The sequence below is a fragment of the Protomyctophum parallelum genome, assembly GCF_964188405.1.
Source record: "Protomyctophum parallelum genome assembly, chromosome: 7".
NCBI classification, from domain to species: Eukaryota; Metazoa; Chordata; class Actinopteri; order Myctophiformes; family Myctophidae; genus Protomyctophum; species Protomyctophum parallelum.
In genome coordinates, this window is record NC_139705.1 from 16551252 (window position 1) to 16574575 (window position 23324).

The 23324-nt window shown below is 41.7% G+C and overlaps 1 protein-coding gene across 1 annotated transcript; it reads right to left on the bottom strand.

The window, feature by feature from the left end:
- Positions 1-4170: 4170 nt before the first annotated feature.
- Positions 4171-15075, bottom strand: tnnt2a (troponin T type 2a (cardiac); the record flags this gene model as incomplete). The annotated part of the gene is made up of 8 exons (XM_083769276.1): positions 4171-4428; positions 11466-11506; positions 11692-11782; positions 11950-12059; positions 13171-13281; positions 13970-14047; positions 14530-14646; positions 15022-15075. The coding sequence occupies 8 exons, from the start codon at positions 15073-15075 to the stop codon at positions 4395-4397; spliced, it is 636 nt and encodes a 211-aa protein (XP_083625402.1). The 3' UTR covers positions 4171-4394.
- Between the last annotated feature and the right edge of the window lie 8249 nt (positions 15076-23324).

The following is a 23324-nucleotide window of genomic DNA, read 5'->3' on the forward strand; positions in this document are numbered from 1 at the left end:
AAGAAAGAAAGAAAGAAAGGAAGGAAGGAAGGAAGGAAGGAAGGAAGGAAGGAAGGAAGGAAGGAAGGAAGGAAGGAAGGAAGGAAGGAAGGAAGGAAGGAAGGGGGAAGTGCAGGAATGATATACAGTACAGAAAGTAAAGACAGTAGCAGGAAGCTCTCAGAGCTCCTTATACCAGTAAGATGCCTGAGGGCGAGGTGACGTGCACGCATCTGTCTCGTTGACGGCAGACTGCTGGGCGAGCGCTGGCGCTTTGGCATGGGGGGTCAGATCAACATGGAATTAATTCTGTACTGGCCATAATAATTATAAGGAGCATGTCGTGAGTATACAGGGTTTAATGAGGTCAGATCAACATATGGAATGTCAGAACAGGTATGGAGATCTAAGGGTGGTAGCGGGGACATTTTCTTGAGTGTACAGGGTTTGATGAAGGCCCAGGTAGGGCTGGGCCTTAATTTTCGGGCCTGTTGAGAACTCTTCACCGGCTGCACCAATAACCCGTCTAGAGATTGAATGGACAGGTATCAGTCAAAAGGGAGATGTCGAAGAGGAAGGATGGATGGGGAAGGATCAACATATGGAATGTCAGAACAGGTTCTGATCCATATATGGAGATCTAAGGGTTTGAGTTCAGATGTAAAGTTGCTGGCCAATATTGATGACATCAGGGATCTCCATATATAATGATAATTATGGGCTTATGGGCTTAACTGCGACAGCAGGTTGCATTTACTATGACATCAGGGTCTCCACATCTCCATCCCTGATGATGTCACATGATGTCACGAGACCTGGGCACCATATATGGTGCCTGACACACACTGGTGCCCGACACACTGACGGGAAATGCGCGATTCCATAAATCGTAAGGCGCGATTCCATAAATTGTAAGATCCAAAACATTAAACATATATGTAGAATATACAATGTACAATAACCAGACCTTTATGGAGCCTGGGCCGAGCCTGGGCTATGCAATGGAAAGGCACACAAATGACTGCCGATAAAACATGCTTGAATAGGTTGGAGAGTAGGGATCGGCGGAGGTGTCTAGGTTTCAATAGCAGCCAGTGGATGAACGAACCAAAAAGGGAAATAAGTAGTAGGCTACGTGTTTAAAATACAGTGGGTTCGGGTAGGGGTTCAGAAAGACAGGTCATGTGTCTTTACTTTCCTTTTCCCAGCGATCGTAGAAGTAAACCCATAGTTAAAGAGAACATCAATGTTTTTTTTGTGTGTGTGTGTGTGTGTGTGTGTGTGTGTGTGTGTGTAAGCTGTTCATTGGCATTAACGGCAAGTCTTGAAAAATGCAAAACTTGTAGTTAGGATGTTGCCACACACAACAGCACTGTAAATATTCAATTTCTAAAATATAGTAGTAGCATAATAGTATATGGAAATACAGTTTTTCTTACCTTTTCTGTATGCATCATTCATTGATTGAGCTGTTTATTATTCCATTTCTGTATGTATGTTAGTTTTTATAATGAACTAAAACTGCTTCTTGTGCCCCCCCCATTTAATTGCATTATTCTCATTCAAGATTATCATAACTATAAATGACAGAAAGAATATACTGAACATTGTTTTGTTTTTGTTTTTTGACGTTAATTGTTAGAATTTGTCACCAGGGAGCATGGAACTCTAATCTTTTGTGACTCTATGGGGAAATCATAAAAGCAAATGAACACTGTGTGAAACAATGTAACAATGTTACACATATAGTACGTACGGTACCAATCTATAAATGCTTTTTATTGCTGAGAGACCTCAGCAATAAAAAGCATAATAGATTGGAGACTTGCTCAGGCATGCAGGTTCTGACAAACTATGCCCAGATGGTGGAGTGGAGGTTTGGAATGTAAATTTGGAGTATGCATGCTGTATCACTGTTTCCTTGTAAGATCCAAAACATTAAACATATATGTAGAATATACAATGTACAATAACCAGACTTTTCATGTGCATATCACAGTATACATTTATATAATCTGGGCCTAATCTTAAATGATCGCAAAAGTGAAAATGGCGTTTTCTTTCCTTGGAAACCAAGGCAGTTGAAAACAGGTGTGTTGCATATCTCTTGAATGTATTACATTTTCATTCGTGCCAAAATCTGTGTACTATGAGAAGTATCTGAAATAACATCTGCTTTCGGATCAGCAGTTTTTCAGCAGTTTTTCTTGCATGAATTTACAAGCAATTAGTGACCTTTTCTAGACATGATTTTGCCTTTGTCATTGACCTGCGTTCTTGTAAATAATGTCTGAAATGTTTCTTTTCATGGCAGTGCCTTTATTCTTTAATGTTGATTAAATGTGTGAGAAGCCATTTTTCCCATACCATCTCTGTGTATATGTTGTCTTCGTTCTGTCTCTCCAGTCACCTGTCTGGGTTAATGTGGGACAGAACATTCTATTATTAAGTTCTGACTATTATAAAATGTGTTTGATCCGACAGGCATTAGTCTGACACCCTACCCAAAACCCTAAACCTAACCTCACAGGAAGCCACAGGTTAGTTTTAACCTGCCACACGTCGGGAGCCACGGATTAGTTGTACCCGGCCATGCATGTTGGGAGCGACGGTGTTGTCGGACTAATGCCTGTTGTACTGTTCATATGTCTAGCCAACGTATGCACCCCATAAAATACCTTGCATGTAGTAGAGACAGAGACAATACATATATTCAAGACAAAGTGGTTGGTATGCAGATACAATGCCACCTTTCTTTAATGCATGTTTTGTTTGTGGTTTTTGGGCTATTTATCACTGTACAGTATATTTGCACATACAGTAAGTCTCTGTATTAGGATAAAAAAAATAGCAAAAGTAGCAGATCGACAAGCTCTAAACGAGTCGCTTGTTCACACTGCGTTTCGAGCTTGCAGATCTGCTACTTTTGATGCTTTTGTGTGACGCTTTAGTGTGAGCAAGCAGGCCGTTAATTCGCAAAAGAACACAAACAGTTAAAATATGGATATAAGAGGTTTCTGCAAAATGTGTCGTCTGCATTTTACCCGTCATCCATCCTTCCTGGTTGTTATGTAAGAATGTTGTGGAGGAAGGTGGGAAGTTTGTAGAACCACACAGCACTGACTGATGTGACATGAATGAACAACGCAGTGTCCCGGGGGTGGATTGTCTTCTATTTCAACTTGACTTTACTTTAACTTGACTCAAGTACACTGAGCATAATGAGTAATTTTACTTTTAGTACTTAAAGTATATTTTGGTTTGATTACCAGACTTTTAATTGTAACAGTCCGGAGTGTTTCTACATTGCAGTATACTTTTACTTAAATAATAAACGTGATAATATTTTCTGTGTGTAAAATAGTCAGTGAAATACTTTTTGTGCAGCCTTCCCACAAATTGCAGTTACAAAGCGTCTAACCACAGGTTAGACATTCAAGTTTCACCCCTGAGGTAGGCCAAATCATTTCCAAGAATCAGAATAGTTTCATACCACCATAGATCTGCATGCCAATCGATGTATTGTGGTTCAACCACAGGTCTGATCAAGTATCTTGAACTTTCTAAAAATTGTGGAATTGTGTTCCAACTACTGTCAGTTGTTCGTTCAAACTAGGAGACTGGAATGCCTTTTTTTAGTAGCAGACAGAATGTTCTGAGAATCACCGATATAACTTTCACCAGAGCAAAATGAAAGTGACTCATTTGTTCTCATCTGTGTGAGTGCGTGCGACCGTGCGTTTGTGTGTGTACGCCACGGTATGTGTGTGAGATGCCTAATCATTTGTGGTGTGTGTGATTGGGTGGAGGCCTCTGGGTGTTCCCTCTGCGAGCACATTTGTGTCTGAAACATAGACATGTCAATGCTTGAGTTTTCAGGAAGGTGTCTGTCTCTGCTTCTCTGTCTGGTTGGTGGTTGCATGCATGACTTGACCGTAATGCAATGTCTGATATGATATGACTGCCTTTAGGTTTGAAACATGTTCATAAAACATAAACAACTACATAAACAAACAAATACCCCCCTCCCCCCCCCCCCCACACACACACACACACACAGGTACAAGCAGAAAAATGTCGGTGGGAAGTCACTGCTAACGTACACGAGGTCAATTGAAATATTTTTTTATTTACACTCACACTTTACGGGAAACAAATCGGTTATATGGTTTAATTAAAGTACAGAGCAGGAGCCCACTGCAACAAGACAGACAGAAGAAGGGAGCATGATAGCAGGAGGAACTGTCTGGAAAGCAGCCCATGTTTGGGGCAGGCGAGGCAGCAAGGCGGGGCAGCAGCAGGTGATGCCAGGGTGGAGCTGCATGGTGGTGGTGAGACACACACAGCTTTGGAAGAGAGGCGATGGCTGTTTTGGGGCGGGGCAGGTGGTTGATCTGCTCCGTCAGCAGAGAGTTTTATTTCCTCAGGGCTCTCTTGGTCCTCTTGGAGCTGTGTAAATACACAGAGATTCATTCTCGGAAACTAGAGAGAGACACTTTCCCACAGTATGACTTCCAAAGGATCACACTCAGCACTCTGCGGCGATCAAACCCAGAACAATGGGAATGAACATTTGTGACATTTTGAGGCCACTACGGATTTCCCCGCCAGCCATGGCAAAAAATAACACACACACACACACACACACACACACACACACACACACACACACACACACACACACACACACACACACACACACACACACACACACACACACACACACACACAATTGTATAATACTTGTATGCTCGTACACATATGTATAGTCATTAGTCATAGTCTGGAGGGATCCTTTGAAGAGTGGCAGAATGACAGGGGGAAAATGTGGGGAGGAAGTGCTTTGGCCTCAAGTGTCATTGAATTACTGATGATGAGAAAGATAACAACTGTTATACTCTACTACCACATAAAGAAACATGCACGCACACACGCACGCACACGAACAGTGGCATGCAGAGCACAGTCAATGCACAACTGTCACGGCTTACTCTCAACAACAACTGGTAGAAGGGCGGCCGGTGTCTGTATGTTGGACATACTACACCGTCTAGTCTAGTGAATGTAAACTAAAAGCACATTGTGTACCGGCAGATATTTAAAGCTTATTATGATATAGTTTGAGTCCGACTTTTAGAGGGGCAGTATATTCTCTCTAGGTCTCTATTATACCAACCTAGCTACCCATATCAGGTAGAGTAGGTCTAATATTGATATTTAGTGTGTCTCATATTACTGTACTGTACTGTACAGTACACCACCTTTGGTAATATTTGAAGTTACCAATATCACTTAGGAAATTATTTTGTATCAGTTTAAATGTGAAGTGCTGCTTGTACATCAGACATCATTCTTGCCCAAATATGAAAGGGTGGCAGCCTCCGCAAATCAGTGTAGTCAGGCATGCACGGCAACCGGTTGTGTTGTGAGTGAGGTCAGATCAGAGCTTAATTTGCTCAGCATGTATTCTTTTCTAAAATGTTTTTGAATTCCTCTTCATTCCAAACAGACAAAAGGTTTTAAGTGGCTTTCCTCAGTAAGAGAAGGAGATAGAAAACATAGGGAGTCAAAGAGAAGATAAATAATTGTCCACAAGGAGACAGAAGAGAGGATAAATTCATTGTCCATAGGGAAACAGAGAGAAGAAATACATTGTCCATTCCCCAACAGAACCTACGCCACCATTCTGTTGTAAACATTGTGACAAGAGTTTCAGTCCGTTTGGTAACCTGAAGACACACTATCGTATCCACACAGGAGAAACACCTTTCAACTAATACTGTGACAAGAGTTTCAGGCAGATAGATAGGTTACTTGAAGACACACCATCGTATCCACACAGGAGAAACACCTTAGTGTGACAAGAGAAAGGAGAGAGGCCAAGAGTCTGTCATGTCAGTCTGAAGACTGTCAGTAAAGGTCAAAGTTGTGTCGATGTGTCGCTTGATCACATTGACACGAGTGGGAACATACATTTTTGAGGGGTGCTAGAAATTACGTCATAGGCCAGCCAATTCTATGGAATGTAATGTTTGCTTAGGGTAGTTATGATGTAATTTTTTGCAAGCCAAGTCTATGGACTTTAGACTGCCAATGACGTGATTGACATGTTTTTTCCTAATGTTGATTCCTACATGATTGACCTGATAAGGTGTTTTTGTTCTTTCAGAATGGTCTCGCTAATATCTACTGAGAGTAGTAGCTTACCGGTCGGTCCCTGCCGTCCACTTCCATTATAAGCACGATGTTTAGCAGAGTTTTTCTCGGAATTGAGGCTCAGATTGGGGTGATTGAACAGAACGTCGATGTTAGGGGCTCATTACTTTTTGAAGGGAAGACCTCAGCACACTCGACTTACTAATAACAGGTGCGTTGGCGACAAAGCAGCAGACTGCAGATACGTGTTTATTTATTGTCCAAAATGCAACGTTTCGGTCCCTCGACCTTCCTCAGGGGCTCATTACTAAATCATTCATTGCTATACCTCACGGTTACAATATTTAGATTATATAGCTTATATAGCTTGCACAAACACAAATTTCACCCTCTATTTTACACCTGTAAACCTATGACGCTCATGTGAAGTGAGGGCGCAGCGAGGGCAGTATTTATATTTCGTTGTCATTTACTACCCTAAACAAACATCAAAGTCCATAGACTTGGCTGGCAAAACATTACATCATAAATACCCTAAAGAAAACATTAGAGGCAATAGACTTGGCTCAGTTGGCTGACAAATAATTAAATCAGAACTACCCAAATATGCCATTAATATAACTAGGTGATATAAAAGTAGCAATGTATAGGCTAATTTCTGGGAGCTGTGTATAAAAAACATATAGGCCTATAATAATAAATAAATATATATATATAATTTTTTCAATTATACAAATTGTTTGAGAACCACTGCAACATACCAAATTACTATACCAATTAATTCATTATGTTTTGGCAACTGCACATAGGCATTTACCTCAATGTTAAATTATTTAACAACATTGATGTACAGTAGGCCTAAATGTCTATGTGCCATTTATCCTGTGTATCCTATCCTCCCACACACAGTAGCCTTGTCCATTGTTGCCAGATAGTGCAAGAGAAACACCCGGTCAGGTCTAGTAAAACCAGCCAAAAGGAAGCAACTGGTTGGTGCCAAAATAGTGGTTTCTCTCGCAAAATCTGGCAACACTCACGCAGCGCGGTGAGCGCGCGCTCGTTGAACTGCCGCCGGCTGTCCTGAAATGACAACAAGAGTGACATAACACACACTTCAGAACGGACGTTTGTTTTATGGATTTATGACGTCGTGGTGTACCACCTTTTAACTACTAACTACTTCTACTTTGCAAGTTTACGACAGAAACGTCTCTGTCTCAAGACAAGTGACTGCATGGTTGGTTAATTAGCCTAATTTAGGCTACACTACAGGTAGGCTATGTAAAGTAAACAAAGAAACCCGAACATTTTTATTTTAGTATCTTTACGTATGAAAGCTACAAAGCTAGGCTTTTAGCCTACACACTAATATGTGAACGTATACGGTATTTTTTGTGGAAGGCGAAGAAGAGCCTGAAGAAGAAGCCTTGTATGATATTTTTGTCCAATTGGCCGCAGCTTCGTTTCCACGGAAACGACCTTCTATCTACAGTAGATGCAGCGCGAGACACCCTCCCAGAAGTTGACCGTGACTGTGAGAGGCCAAATGTTTTTAGCATCACATACCATTTGGAATGGGCACCTAGTACAATTTTGTGTAGCAAGCTTCTTGGATCTGGCAGCGTCAGGTTATAGTAGTACAGGCAATCTAAGAAAAAAGGGGGTCAACGTCAACGAAAGAGTTTGTGTTGCAATTTGTTTGAGGTTGACCGTCAACCTCAAACAAATTGCAACACAAACTCTTTCCACTTTTTTTGTTTCATCAATATGTTAGTAATAACATACCAAAAGTCCTAAGAAATCGGAGTAGGGGAACATAGTGAAAAATGCTGAAATAGATGATGTCACAATTCCCCATTGACGCCCATGTTAAAAATCGATTTATGGAAGTTTTCTTAGCTGGTGTCCAAAGAAAAGGTTAAATACTTTCCAGAATTACCTAGAAAATCTGTTGAATGCAGTAAATTGATTGTGCAGAAGGAAATCCTTAATATTATAGGCATTTTGTGAGAGAAAAGGGACAATCTTCACACAAGAGAAAATCGGAAATATGGTTTATGAATGCAATGAAAGGTAAAAGACATGCATATTGGACATTACAAAACTTTAAAGTTATAAAAGCAATGTTGTCATTATATTTACACTTCATCATCATCACTTTCAACCAGACATGTGTTTGCACACCCTGTGTCTTTGCAGTTTGCACGTCAATGCCATGCTTCTTGCAAGTGCACCTCAGGCTGCTGCAGTCTGTCTTGCAGGTACATCTGATGACCCGTAGCAGTTCCTGTGGAGCTGGAGGTATGTCCGTCTGGACAGGGACAAGCCCCCCATCATTCTCTTCCCATCCCCATTCTTGCGGCAGGAGCTCACATGCAGTTCCCTTCCACTGCTGCACTTGGTAGTACACACGGAGACTGTGATACTTTGCTGCTGCAGCTGTAGGTGGCAGACTCTCTGGCTTTACATGAGATGTGCTAGTAGCCACCTTCTCACAAAAGCGCTTGTATCTTAATGAGTCAAGACCCTCCCCAGACTTCCCATTGTACAGCCAAACCAAAGCCTTCTCTCCTGCTGAAACAACCTCTACTGTTGAAGCTGACTGTTTGTCAAACACTGTAGCTTGCTCACGGAAGTCATTGATGGTTGTGATTTTTTGAGGGGAGCTGCTTTTCCAATGCCATAAATCCGGGAGGTAGTGTCACACCCAGCTACTGCGTGGACGAAGAGAATGTTATTGGCACTGGGACCCAGCTGCTGTTTCAGAGATTTGATGTTCCAGACATGTGAGCATATTGATGAACTGCTGCTTGTTCTTGTTGTTTGCAAGGAACTCGTCTTTTTGCATTGTAACAGGCAACTGAGGCAAGTAGTCATCGATGGTCACGGTTGCTCCAGTCCTCCCACCTGCTCGCCTGTGGTGTGTCATATCTTTGGTGGATGTGCCCTCATAACCATCAAACACGACAACTGCCTCTCCATAGTGTTTTGTCACATACTCGCCGTACCGCTTGCATGTGTCCATGTAAGTGGACCCCAGTTGAAATACTGCGCAAGCTTGGATCAGAGCAGAAAGGATGCCTTTCTTGGAAATATTTCAGAACTGTGAGTGTGTCCTCCATATCACGTGCTTGTCTTGCAACTGTCAGGTCTGTGTTCTGCTCACCAGTGTTGTGGTTCACCCCTGTCAGCTCTTGCATTGCAATGTTGACTTCAGCACAAGCTGGCATGGAGAGCAGCCATGTCAAACGTTTCTGCTCTGGCATCCCTCGCCCTCTTGTGAGGCCACCACTGGTTTTCATACTCCTCATGAGCACCTGTTCGATAGCTAAATCTACAGACAGGCCAGCCCATAGCCGATCACTTCGTCTGACCACGTGGAATCCCTCTTCAAATTTCTGGTAGACGTCTGGGTGATCCCCCTGGAGCTTGCACATTCGCTGCACATAGATCTGAGTGGATTTCGTGTAGAGATTGTGCCCAGATGTAAGGAAGCATTTCTGATATTGCCTCAAGGTGCAATGCCCAATTTCCAGTATGTTCGCCTCTCAGAAACTTTCGAAATATGTCTACCATATCCATGTACTGCAACCACATGCAGGGCAGCAGTCCTGCTGGAGGATTTCAAGGATTCAGTTTTGCTTTTGAGTTGTTCCTTGATTCTGAGCAACACATCAGCATTGCAAGCTACCTCTGCAGATACTAATCCCTCCATCAACTGTGCATAGAGGAGAGCTACTTCATCCAGATCTAATTCTCCCGTTCCATTCCCAGCTGGGTTATCATCCTCTGACATCTGAAAATCACACACCTGATATTGGATGTGGTCCACAGTAAATGTGTACCTGACAGGTATAATTAATCATCAAAGGTTCCTATTTTGTGGTTTAGTAAAGCAAAAAGGTAAATGGTCTGATATCAAAAAAGCGAATGCCACATGTAGTTTTAGTAGTAATAATAATTATAATAATAAATGTAATAATAATAATTATTATAATACTTTATTAATTTAACTTTATAATGTTTATTCTGGTTGATTCTGGACAGTAGTGAACCATTTGTTTGGACATCAGACAAGAAAACATCCATAATTCAATTTTTAACATGGGCGTCAATGGGGAATTGTGACATCATCTATTTCAGCATTTTTCACTATGTTCCCCTACTCCGATTTCTTAGGACTTTTGATATGTTATTACTAACATATTGATGAAACAAAAAAAGTGGAAAGAGTTTGTGTTGCAATTTGTTTGAGGTTAAACCTTAGATTGCCTGTACTATAGTACCTACTAGCTACTACCAATATGGATGGCACAGTGGCAGAGACTGAGAGCGACACACAACCTGCCAACATGTCCATCCATCCACCCAAGACTGCAACAACAGACAGTGGAGAAAGCTGGAAACCAAGAACTTGATGAACCAACCCCATCATGACATCATGTCCCCCAACCTCCAGTATGAGGTGAGTCTCTGACCCATATACTGTATCTAGCAGTAGCCTACACTCATTGGTCTTGGTAGGTTAGCCTGTCTGTAGAGGTGTTGACAGTTGACACTATAGGGTTTCAGCCCAGGTAAATAACACTTTCGGGCAGGTGGAGTTTGCTTTCAAGTGTCCCGACCGGGCAAGTGCTCGCTTGAGAGGAGGAGACACAACCGTCTATAAACACAAGTTACACAACATGAGATATCTGTCTGAAAACTCCTCTATGTGGCCAGAGTGCTCTGTCTTCTGGTCTGTGGAATGTAACATAAGAGCACTGTTTACCTATAATGTGCTGTTTTCACTGTTGCTACTCTTAAAAATATGGTGTGAAGTCCAGATTATGTAGGTACTGTAGGCATAAAAATTGAGGTATGACGTTTTTTTTATCGCACAGCCCCAGAACGTAATCCAGATTTATCTATCATTTTATAATGGATCATTTACTTATCGGGCAAGTGCGCATGACCTTTGGGCAAGTAGAACATGAGCTGTAGGCTAATTGTTGCCTGACGGGCCAAGTGCCTCTGAGACCTTGGTGTCAACCCCTGTGTAGATGTAAAGGTTTAGTAGAATGTGTAGGCTAATTTGCAAAAAGTCTAGCCTGTGTGGGCCAATTGTGGCAACGGAAGCTTACGTAGTCACCATTGGGCAACTCGGGCAGCTGCCCCGCTTATACCTGCTGAAATACTATCTGCCCTGTCCGTGCCCCGACATTTTGCTCACCCTACCTACCTATGTGAGTGTGTGGCAAGAGGGCAGAATTTATGAAACCCGCCGTGGTGGCTTTTCCTTCCTAAAATGTATTATTTATTTTTGAGTGATGCATTGAAAATGTTCTCACTTTTTCTGGTGGTCGCTCACACGGTTCCTGAGCACATTTATCTGAAACACAAAAGAAACAAAATGATAATCAACATCGTATGTGGCACTTCACTGTACTTTGTGTACTTGCAGTTCTGCTATTTTCGGCTAATGTTCCCCATCACACAAACATTTGGCGGACCCTAACTCTTGACCCTGGGGGTCCTAGACCACCTACTGTGTGGTATATTTTACGTAATACTGACCTCATATTTCTGTCTGGTTAAATGGTACTGTAAGTCAAACTTCTCAGCCTCTAGCTGGTGCAGCCATTCCCACAGCTCCTTGGCTTTGTCCCTGTGGACAACAGACACAGACGATCATATCTTGACTTGAAGTCAAGTGTTATTTTCATCAAAGTACAAGTCCCGTTTAAAAAGAACAGATGCAAGAGCCCCTCACAAAAGCCTTATATATATATAAATAATAATATTTTATCACTGGCGCTGCATGGCTCCACTCACTTGATTGACTCCTGGTTCAAGTGCTCGATTTCCTGACATTTACGCCTGTCGTGCAGTATCTTCTTCTTCTTCTCTCTCTCCGTTTGCCTCTTTCCGCTCCGCTGCGCTGCCTGTGACAAGAGGGAGAAGGAGGGTCATAGAGCAGTGATTTTCAACCAGTGGTCCTTGAGGGGGTTCCAGGTGGTCCCCAGCTAAATGATGGAGAGTTGGTAACCAACTGAACTTTAACTTTTGAGAGCGTGACATTTATTTGGTTTAATTTTACACTCTCAAGAGTTAAATTATTGTTAAACATCTGCATTACTTTACAAGAAGTCTACACAATTATGCCAAAGAATGTAAAATAATTGTTATTTCGATAAATTTTTGCCTGTTATCTCTTCTATGGTAACCAACATCAATACATACAATATGGAATTGTGGACAAAATCTTATCCAACGACAACAAAATATTTTTTTGTCTTAGGTCTGAGAGGCTAAATCTCATCAAATGGTGGTCCGTGGCTCTAATGACGAATGGACCTTGATATGAAAAGGGTTGAAAACCACTGGTATAGAGGTTGTGTCCAGTCTACAGCCTAAATTAGGCTTATAATAATTTATAATGTCACTGTGGAAATACAAAAGGTGATTCGATTTGAGTTGAAAGTCTGTTATTTTCTAAGTGCGTTGTTGTACCGGAAAGTATACATATTTATTTTGTAGCAAAAGTCCCAGGGGTGTTCACGGGCTCTCCTATACTCACCAGTGCACCACCTTCTACATGTAGCCTTCAAAGGGCTCTCCTCCTAGTATCTATACTCACCACCTTCTGCATGTAGCCTCCAAAGGGCTCTCCTCCTAGTATCTATACTCACCACCTTCTGCGTGTAGCCTCCAAAGGGCTCTCCTCCTAGTATCTATACTCACCACCTTCTGCATGTAGCCTCCAAGGGGCTCTCCTCCTAGTATCTATACTCACCACCTTCTGCATGTAGCCTCCAAAGGGCTCTCCTCCTAGTATCTATACTCACCACCTTCTGCATGTAGCCTCCAAAGGGCTCTCCTCCTAGTATCTATACTCACCACCTTCTGCATGTAGCCTCCAAAGGGCTCTCCTCCTAGTATCTATACTCACCACCTTCTGCATGTAGCCTCCAAAGGGCTCTCCTCCTAGTATCTATACTCACCACCTTCTACATGTAGCCTCCAAAGGGCTCTCCTCCTAGTATCTATACTCACCACCTTCTGCATGTAGCCTCCAAAGTGGAGGCTGGTTAGAGTTTTATTCTTCTTAGCGTCGTCGTCCGCTCTCTTCTTGGCTGCCTCCTCCTCCTTGCGAGTCCTGTCGTCCTGGAGGGAGAAGAGGGATTAGAGATGCGTGTGTGAGAGATATTGTTTTAATATTGTCTCCCATATATTGGCAGTCACTTGTTTAAATGGAGCCTGCATTTGTTCATATAGGGGCACGTTAGTCTGAATGCCTTAGCTGGAATCAGCTGTCAGTCAGCTTGATTGCCTCAATCAGTCTAGCATCCTATTCGTCATTCACATCTCAGCTGACCGTTACGTCACACATCCATACTCCATACTCAACAAAGCAGAATCCTTTAAATACGGTTCTCGGCTACTCTACAGATTGAATGTTAAAATGCATTCAAGTTGTATGTTTCAAGTTTCCATGACTCAAGTTAATCTCATTAACTTGTCTTAATATGTGCCTGTTCTTGTATACCCTATATTGCTAATGATTTTGCTTAGCATGCTTCTTAGACAAAATTCAGAGAACATATATCCCATAAGCGGAGCGGAGCCTTTAACCCCATTCTAACTGACATGAGTTTCCTATCTGAAATGGAGTCTGCATAGTGTCTAGTGTATATGCAGACAATTGTAATTATGATCTTGGACTTTTTACTCTGATATATTTGGATTTTGACATGATTATGTCATTAACATGTAGGGGTGGTGGTGCCATTCAGTCTGTGCAGAAAACACTGATGCATTAATTATACAGCAACTTGGTTCAGCCATACGTTACCTCCAGACGTTTCTGTCGTTCTTTATCTTTTTCGCTGCGGATCCTGTGCTGCTCCGCACGCTCTGAACGACGCTTATCCTGCAGAATGCATCGTTCAATTTTATGATCAAATCCCAATCCTCAGATGGATGTAAATGTATATACTGTATGTATTAGTGATGCACCGAATATTCGGCCCACAGAAAATATTTGACAGAAAATGGCTAAAAATGCATTTTCGGCCTATTCGGTTTCGGCCCGAATAGGCAGAAAATATATCACTGAATAATAGTGTATGCAATGAATGCATTCAAAAGAGCTGAAAACATGTTTTATGGACCCATAATAGTGATTATTTAAGTTAAGTTTTGCCATAATCATTCATTTTGCCAAATCAGGTAGCTTTAAGGTACGGCCATGAATAGCAATGGTAAATAAATAAATTATAATATTAATCATATTCGGATATTCGGTATTCGATTTCGGCCAAGAATTTCCCTTTTGGTGCATCCCTAGTATATATGTGTGTTGTTGATATCAGATCGTGTGTGTGTGTGTGTGCGCATGTGCGCGTCACTCACAATCCTGTCAGTGAGATTAATCAGCTCCTCTTCCTCCTTCTTCCTGTTCACAAAGTGAGCCTCGATCAGTGTCTGCAGCTCCGTCAGGTCCTTCTCCATCCTCTTCCGGTGGATGTCCTGTTGAAACAGCTAGGTGTTCACTATAAGTCTGTTGTCTCTGGCACTGGGGCTGCTGCCCCATGTACAGTATGTGCAGGGGCTCCCTCAACTAGACTCAATGGAATCAATGTCAGTTCTAGATTGACCCCAATAAGAGACATGAGGCTGATTTAAAGTATTCAAAAGTAGCACATATACACGCTCGAAATGCGTCGTGAAGCGAGTGAGCGTGTAGATGGTGGCGGCTGCTTGGGGAAACGGAAGGTTCCCATGGATCCCGGGCTGCCCTCCCCCTGAGTTCTTGAGCGAGACACTGAACCTCCAACTGCTCCCAACGAGCAGGTTGGTGCCAGCCTCTCTGCTTATTGGTCTCTGTAGTCTGGTAGTACTCACATCAAAATCCACCTTTTCTCCATCCGGGATTTTTGGTGGGATGAGGTTGGGCATGGGCCTGTGGATTAAAAAAAATAAAAATAACAACTGTTAAAAATGGGGGTTGCGAAAATGCCAGTAAAATTAAAGGAAATTAATGTCAATGCGCTGTATAGTATACAGTATGTATGAAATAAGCTGAAAGAGACTTGAACACTTTAACTTTTTCCCTTCATCCTATTGAGTTTATCTTGTCAGCTGAGCAGTGAGCGCCTACGGCCAAGAATGGAAAACACAAAAGACACACACCTGGCTCCAATTTCACTTGTACAGCTATTTTCAGTGATGCAGTATGGTGTGTGTGGAAAAGAATGAGGGGGGCCCTGCCCTGAGGGACTCCAGTCAATGACTTACATGCAGTATAGTAGTACAGTATATAGTATACAGTATACTGTAGGACCGGTTGATGTTTTTAAAGGAGGCGTTGATTGGATGATGTGAGTGTGTGCTACAGAGACAGGAAGAAGGGAATGTACTGTGAAAACATAGTGCGGCCTGGCGGTCGTTAATCTCTGTGGATGTGGATGACAGTATGTAAATGAAGAGTGTTGGCAGGCACATCATGTCACAGAAAACATATCCGCCCTTTATGCATCACAATGCGCTGTGAGATTGCAGATCTGCTGTATTTGCTATATTTTTTTAAATCCTAAATATTATAATTGTGATATTAGTGTGTGTGTGTGTGTGTGTGTGTGTGTGTGTGTGTGTGTGTGTGTGTGTGTGTGTGTGTGTGTGTGTGTGTGTGTGTGTGTGTGTGTGTGTGTGTGTGTGTGTGTGTGTGTGTGTGTGTGTGTGTGCGGCTGTGCGCGCGCACGTGCACAACGTACTTGTTGAACTTGGGTTTAGCCTCTTCCTCTCCCTCTGCGGATAAGAATAAGACAGACAGGATTTCATGCACGTGGGAAATCCCAGTCAACAGAACACAACTCACAGAGAGATGACATTAATCTCACATTGTAATAATAATTGTTATGTGTTCTACACAGAGCTGTACACAGAAACACAGTCAGTTAATCATGCAGCGTGACATGTGCTGCCTCAGTGCACATGACTGATTATAATGATGATGAGTGAAGTTGAACCTGGCTGGCAGTATACAGCCATTCCAAACCAAACAAGTCCTCAACTGTTCATGATACATCATTCTAGGGTTGAAACTTGCAGCTATGCATTATTTTCTTTTTTGATTATTCGAATAATCAAGCATGTATTTTTATTAGATTTTTATAAATATTTCTTTTTACGATCTTTAATATATCAACAAATTGATTAACAACTTAAGCAGTATTCGTGTCGGTGTCATGCAAAAATAGTGAAAATACTGTCCCTGTTATTGACATTTTTGGATACCTTTCACCTATAATGAGTTGACAATATGCCTAAAATAAGGATTGACTATTAATCGGTTATCTTATTAACTTAGATCAATATAATCAGTTAAATGGGTTAGTTCAGTTGGGTTAAGTGTTCCTCTCAGTATTACCTCCACCCTCCTCTCCTTCCTCTCCTCCATCTGAAATGAAACAAAGCAAGCAACATACTGTAGATATTGTTTTAAAAACTCATAACTCCAGTGGATGGCAGAGTCCACAGTCCACACCAAAGTATAGTCATACTGACACTGGTGAATGATATACCATAGATATTGATATAGTATACGGCCCTTTAGTTGTGTGTGTGTGTTTGTGTGTGTGTGGTTGTTGTTGTTGTTGTTGATGAGGACAGTAGAGAAGTGACCATTTTGGAAGTGGCATGTACATTTGACCACAGTCTGGAAGAGGCATTCCTTACCAAGGTGCTTAAGTACCAGCGTCTTAAGGATGCTATTATACAGCTTGGCTACAAATGTAAACTATTTGTGTTCATATTTGGAAGCCTCGGTAATGTCCACAAATCAGTCGTGAGGGGCCTGCAGATTGCAGGCATGCCCAAGCCGAGAGCTAAGGCATCGGCAAAATTCTGTTCAGTGTCTGCAATAATTGGCAGTCGCCATATATGGAGAAGGCGATGCTTTCTGTACCCGTGATCTGTATCTGTATCTGTATCTTGTAAAATGTGAATACAAATAAATATGTTAAGTGTGTGTGTGTGTGTGTGTGTGTGTGTGTGTGTGTGTGTGTGTGTGTGTGTGTGTGTGTGTGTGTGTGTGTGTGTGTGTGTGTGTGTGCAACTGTCTATGTGCGTAGTGTGTTTTGGGGGGGGGCATTGACCATGGTGTTGGTATGTAAATGCTGGTGTTTCAGGAATGCAAACAGATAAGATGCTAGAGAGCAGAGAACATGATGAGAGGAGAAAGATCACAAGAGCAATGATAAGGTGTGTGCCTGTGTGTCCTTCTGTTGTCTTATCAGAAGTGCACACAGTATGGTGGTGAGAGATGCCTGCAGCGGGTAACGATACTGACTCATTTTAACTGATCTGTATCCCAGTTCAGAGCACACTTAACCACATTATTGGGTGGAGTCTGATGGGAATCCTGACTGTGTAGCCACTGTGACTAAACAGAGAGTGTGAGTGACACAAATTCACACAATGCAAGAGGGATTAGTAGTAGGACAGACAGACAGACAGACAGACAGACAGACAGAGAGACAGACCGAGAGACAGACATACAGAGTACAGGTATAGGAATTAGGAAATAGACTCCGCCTGAGTTATATAAGTGCAGAACTGTCACATTCCAGACTAGAGTGCAGCGTGCACACGTGCAGAAGATAATTTGAGTGTCTGTCTGACGCAGGCATGCACTCTCTCGTCTCGTCAGCGACACTGTCAGTAATCCTTTTATCCTGCTGTTGATTCGTCAACATTTTTCAAAAATAGCAGAAAGTGTACAACACGTCACTTTGTGACGTGATGTGAGCTTGTAGATCAACTATTTCCGCCATTTTGTAACATTTTTGGAAAGAAAAACCTAAAAAATTATTTAAATGTGTCTGTGATTTCTTTGTGTATTTATTAAGTTACTAGAGCGGTGCCCGTTGGGCACTGGCCTACTAAAAGCATGCATGTTATTATGTCTGCATCCCTTATATGCCCATATATGGAGTTCCTTGTCAGGCATGACTGAATGGAATCTATGCAGATGTCAGAACAGCATTGTGATGTCAGAACAGGCCAGCTCCATATATTGAGATCTATAGGGGCCCTGTCCAGAGCCCGGGCAGAGGCTTTTGTGCTGGTTCTGGACAACGGTATTCCACCGACTCAAGAGTGCCCTGCACTCGCTGTGGGCATGTGTCAAATTAGAAGTTGGTGGGGCGAACGGTTCACAAGTTACGTGGATTATACAGACGTAGACACGGAGACGTGGTGCATTTATAGCTATATTTGTCATATCTGCCCTGTGCAATTTGTGTTTACAAAGCCTAAAAGGCAAACAGAAATACTTCAAGTGATTGTGACATAAAAATTGTTTTTGTAATTTGTAATGTGTTTAGGTTTTCTGAGCTCAATTCGACCCAAAAAACCTGAACTTTTAACATTAAGTAGACTTTCTGTGGTCTGGGGTTTTCAGGCTCAAACAAGTGCTCTGGTTGCTCAGGTGTCTTGCGTGTAATTGAGGTCATAAAACCTAAAATAAAAATAAAAATGAATGTCATGAAACCTTTAAATTGTAACGTTCCATTGTTCAATGCAAAAAAATATGGAGTGCCGTGATTTTTTCACCCCTAAAACATGATCATCAGACACTATGATGTACAGTATACAAGGAGAAAGATTTTGTTTTTATTTATTTATTTCCAAAAGTGTACAGAAAGTGTTAAAATGACGTTTTTATGTGGCCACACCTACCAGTTCATTAAGTATGCCTGGTTTGCCTGGTGGGTGGTGATCCACCTGAACTGAAGCATTATACAAGTATTATAAAAGGGGAGGGGTTGGGGGAGGAGATGATATTGTGATGTGACTATATCACTGTTATTTCGATTGGGCCACGATTGGGCCTTTTGAGAAACCAAAACTACACCGGGAAGACCTATTTCAATAGCCTATTCTAACCACACCTGGGGGTCTATTAGAGTAATATGAACAGAAAAAGTTAAAACTAAATCACGGCACTCCATCTTTAATCGCAATTATTTGTGTGAGGATTAATCGTCAGCTTAAATGTGTAATCGTGACAGCCCTAGTATACCTTCACCCTGCTCTTCTTCCTTCACTTCTTCTTCGGCTGCCTCCTCGTCTGCCGCAGGCTCCTCTACCTCCGGGGCCTCTGGGGTGGAATAGGAATTCCACGAGAACAGTGAGATATGTCACCGTGCAATTTCCCTGCTGATGACTGATAGCTTTTGTAATAATGACTCGTTGACTGATTGATATCAATACGCTGTGTCTTCCCTTTCAATGACCTCTGTTGTGTATTTATAATAGTGGCAGTCGAAATGTGCGGGTGTGTCCTTTTAGAAGTGATGGAAGAAGTAGGCCTACTCTCATGTTTTACTTAAGTAAAAGTATCAATACTCCATAAGTACTCGTATGCAGAATGTTTTCAAATGTCTAAAATGTCTACAAAATAAAGCGGCGGAGAGGTTAATGTATGTTTTCAAAAAGTGCATTTACTTTGTAGATTTTAATGATTTTTTGTAATAATTAATCATCAAAATCAGCAGTAACTCTTCAAATAATTGTAGTTGAGTAAAAGTACAATATTTGTCTCTGAGATATAGTGGAGTAGAAGTAAAATTATTGAAAATTGGAAATACTCCAGTAAAGTAAAAAAAAAAAAGATACCTCAAAATTGTACACAAGTGCAGCACTTGAGTACATTTTCTTGATGAATGATGATGTTGCATGACGTCATGTTGCACATTCTGAGACATGCACAATCTCAGGTGAAAATCAATTCAAGGTCACAATGCAATTGAATGCAAGATGGGGCTTGACACATGTGACTGAGTAATTAATACCCAGCAGTCTGTCTACTGTCTACTCTACTCTACTGTATGAGACCTTGGCAGAATAGCTGATTGCTCACTTCAGCGTGAGCTACCTAGCTCTGGCATGCATTAGAGATAACACTAAAGTGTGTGTGTGTGTGTGTGTGTGTGTGTGTGTGTGTGTGTGTGTGTGTGTGTGTGTGTGTGTGTGTGTGTGTGTGTGTGTGTGTGTGTGTGTGTGTGTGTGTGTGTGTGTGTGTGTGTGTGTGTGTGTGTGTGTTGCGTGTTGCGTGTTGTGTACTTGCGAGAGATTATGTGCCTTTTGACCATCGGTATGAAATAATAGATTTGAATTTGAACAGCATTAGTGAACAAAGCAGCAAAAGCAAAGCAATACCTTCTTGAACCTCCTCCTCCTCTGCCACCTCCTCCTCTGCAACCTCCTCCTCTACTACCTCCTCCTCCACCTCCTGCTCTACTCCCTGCTCCTCTGCTGGGCAAAGCATGAGTTGGATTAGCACAGCAGCAAGTAGGGCTGGGCAATTAACGGAAACATATACTGAAACCCATATTTAGAACCAATACAACCGACTTGTAACCGAATAATCGAGATCGAGATAAGTTATTTTGTTTTATTATATTTTTCTTATGAACGAATTGACACGAAACATGGAATAGATTAGGATAGACTAAATCGTTTAATCCGATCAAGCACTTTACAACCCTGTATTATACTTTGTTGTACAAGGGTGGCGCAAAAGTAAATAGTGAAAATAGGCAATATACGTGCTTGCAGATCTGCTATTTTCACTATTTCTTTGAATAGTAATCACGATCGAGGCCAACGTTTGAAATAATGGTGATATTGATTTGAAGTCATATCGGCCCAGCCCTGACAGCAAGTTAGCTAGGATGGACGTAATGAGAGAAAACACCCATCTCCATCTCCATCCTCATGGCAACACGATGAGAGACCCTTTTGCACGATTCATTCAAATGGAACCAATCACTAAACAGCCTTGTGAATTAAAACTTTATGCACGTGATAAACAACAACACGTTATCACTAGCACGGTGATGTCACAACAATGACGATAGCTCAAACACAGTTTCTTCTACCACATGCATGTAAGACAGCAAATTAACATGAAGTGACTGCTTTTAAAGGACGACTTCAGCCATTTTCAGCCTAGAATTGGTGCTCACTAATGTTCATTATTATAATATGGTAAAATAGTTTTACTGTAATGTCTGTGTCTCAGAGGAGGGCTGTGGAGTGTGGACAGTTCACAAAACCACCTACCAGTGACATCATCAATGGGGAATCCAAGCTACTAGAAACCTAGACGCAAAGACGAATGGGAGGGAGTATCATTTGGAGCAGCTATACAGTATACATGCATCATTGCGTCTTTGCATCGTCATGTCGCTGGCTTCCATTGGCAATGAATGATAGACTGTATCTTTGCGTCTGCCCGTGGAACGCAACATCAGGCTTTCTATTCCTGGGAGAGAAAAAAAACTGCCTAATGATGATGTCACTGGTAGGCGGGTTTCTGAAGTGTCTCCTATTAGACACAGACAGAGTAGCATTTATTTTTCCATTTTATAATAAGGATAGGTGAGGACCAATTATTTGAAGATACTAGATGGGTTGAAAATGGTTGAAGTAAGTCGTCCTTTAAGTCATTCGTGGCATTAAACAAAGCCTACTTAGTCAAAGTCAGACACGTGCACCTGACTCTACAATCTAAATACAGCGTTCAGAGAGTTAGTCCTACAGTATTATATACAGCATATACCTTCTTCAACGACTTCCTCTTCTGATCGAAGTAGCAGGTAAACGTACAGAGAGAAGGAATATGAACATACTGTTGTTAGTCACATGAACGTAGTGGGAAATGTACATTCTATACTAGAACACAGAAAGGTTTTTGTTGCCTTGCTCTCTTTGGACGGCAAGGTATACGTTACAATATACCTTGTACACCCAAACCATTCACAAGCAAAGGAACGTGTTAAATGTAGTGTACTTGTACTGTATGTATACATCTACAGTATACATCACACACACACACACACACACACACACACACACACACACACACACACACACACACACACACACACACTTGGACTTGACTTGGTCTCGGACCAAGGGACTTGGGACTCTACCCCCACAGAGTCCACTCGAGTCACGACTTACTACAGAGCCCACTCACATTACTAGAAGAGGACTGTCTGGCACTTTTAGACGGCTATCTTGTTAAGTAACGGAGAGCAGCTGATGTACCTCTGTACCATTTTGTACACACCACTGTGCAGATGGTAACCAAATGGACCCAGGTCCATGCGTTACATTTGTATAATCTCAGAGTTACATGATGCGGGTGAATTAACACTGAGGATTTTGTAACTAACAGATATCAGTCATGCTTTCAGTTCTTACCTTCTGCCTCCTCCCTGTCAACACACAGAGACACGTACACTACATGAATGATTGGTTCTGTCATCACAAAACAAAGATACTACACTTCTGTGTCAATAATATGGAGGAGGATATGCATGTCTATCCACAGTTTTAGTTAGTGTACAGCAATGTTTAGCTCTCAAAGTCACAAAGACAAATCATAAGTGAAGGTTGGTCAACTTCAGTTTACAACAAGGAGGCCAAGATATGTACTGTACATTGTCAAATCCATATTAAAGAGTTAACATTCCCGTTTTTCCTGCACAAATATGTGGTAAATGAATTCATATTACAGTAAGAAATGCTAACATTTGGGACGCACAAAATATACAAAACAAAAAACACAGAAAATATATTTGACTCACTCCTCCTGCTCCTCAATCACTTCCTCTGTGTCTGACATGGTCAGTTGTCTGCGTTCAGTCTTCAGTGAGACCTGGACATCAACAACCAAACAAGTGCTCTATTCACTCAGCTCTACACACTCACAGTGCTAATATACCAATTTGTTGCTGTATTTATTTGTGTGTTGACATACAGTAAGTGTTAAATAGTTCTACATTCTGAGTAATTATTGATTATATATATATATATTGGTTGTTCAATAACAGGGGTCTTCCTGTTGTCCAGCTCTTTAGTAAAGAGATAATGGGCTGGGCTACCAATTAGATCCAATCTGGAAAGAGAACTCATGTAGGACATAAGAAAATGGAAATGTGATGAAACAATGACCAGACCAAAACGATGAGCAGACAAACTTGGAACCGGAATTTCTCCTGGCTCCCAAACTGTTGAATAAACTCCCCATTACAGTCAGAAGAACTGCAGACACACTCCCAATTTTTCCGCCATAGTTTAAAGACTCACCTCTTCAGAGTCCACACATCACTCTCTGCATATTCCCTCTTGGT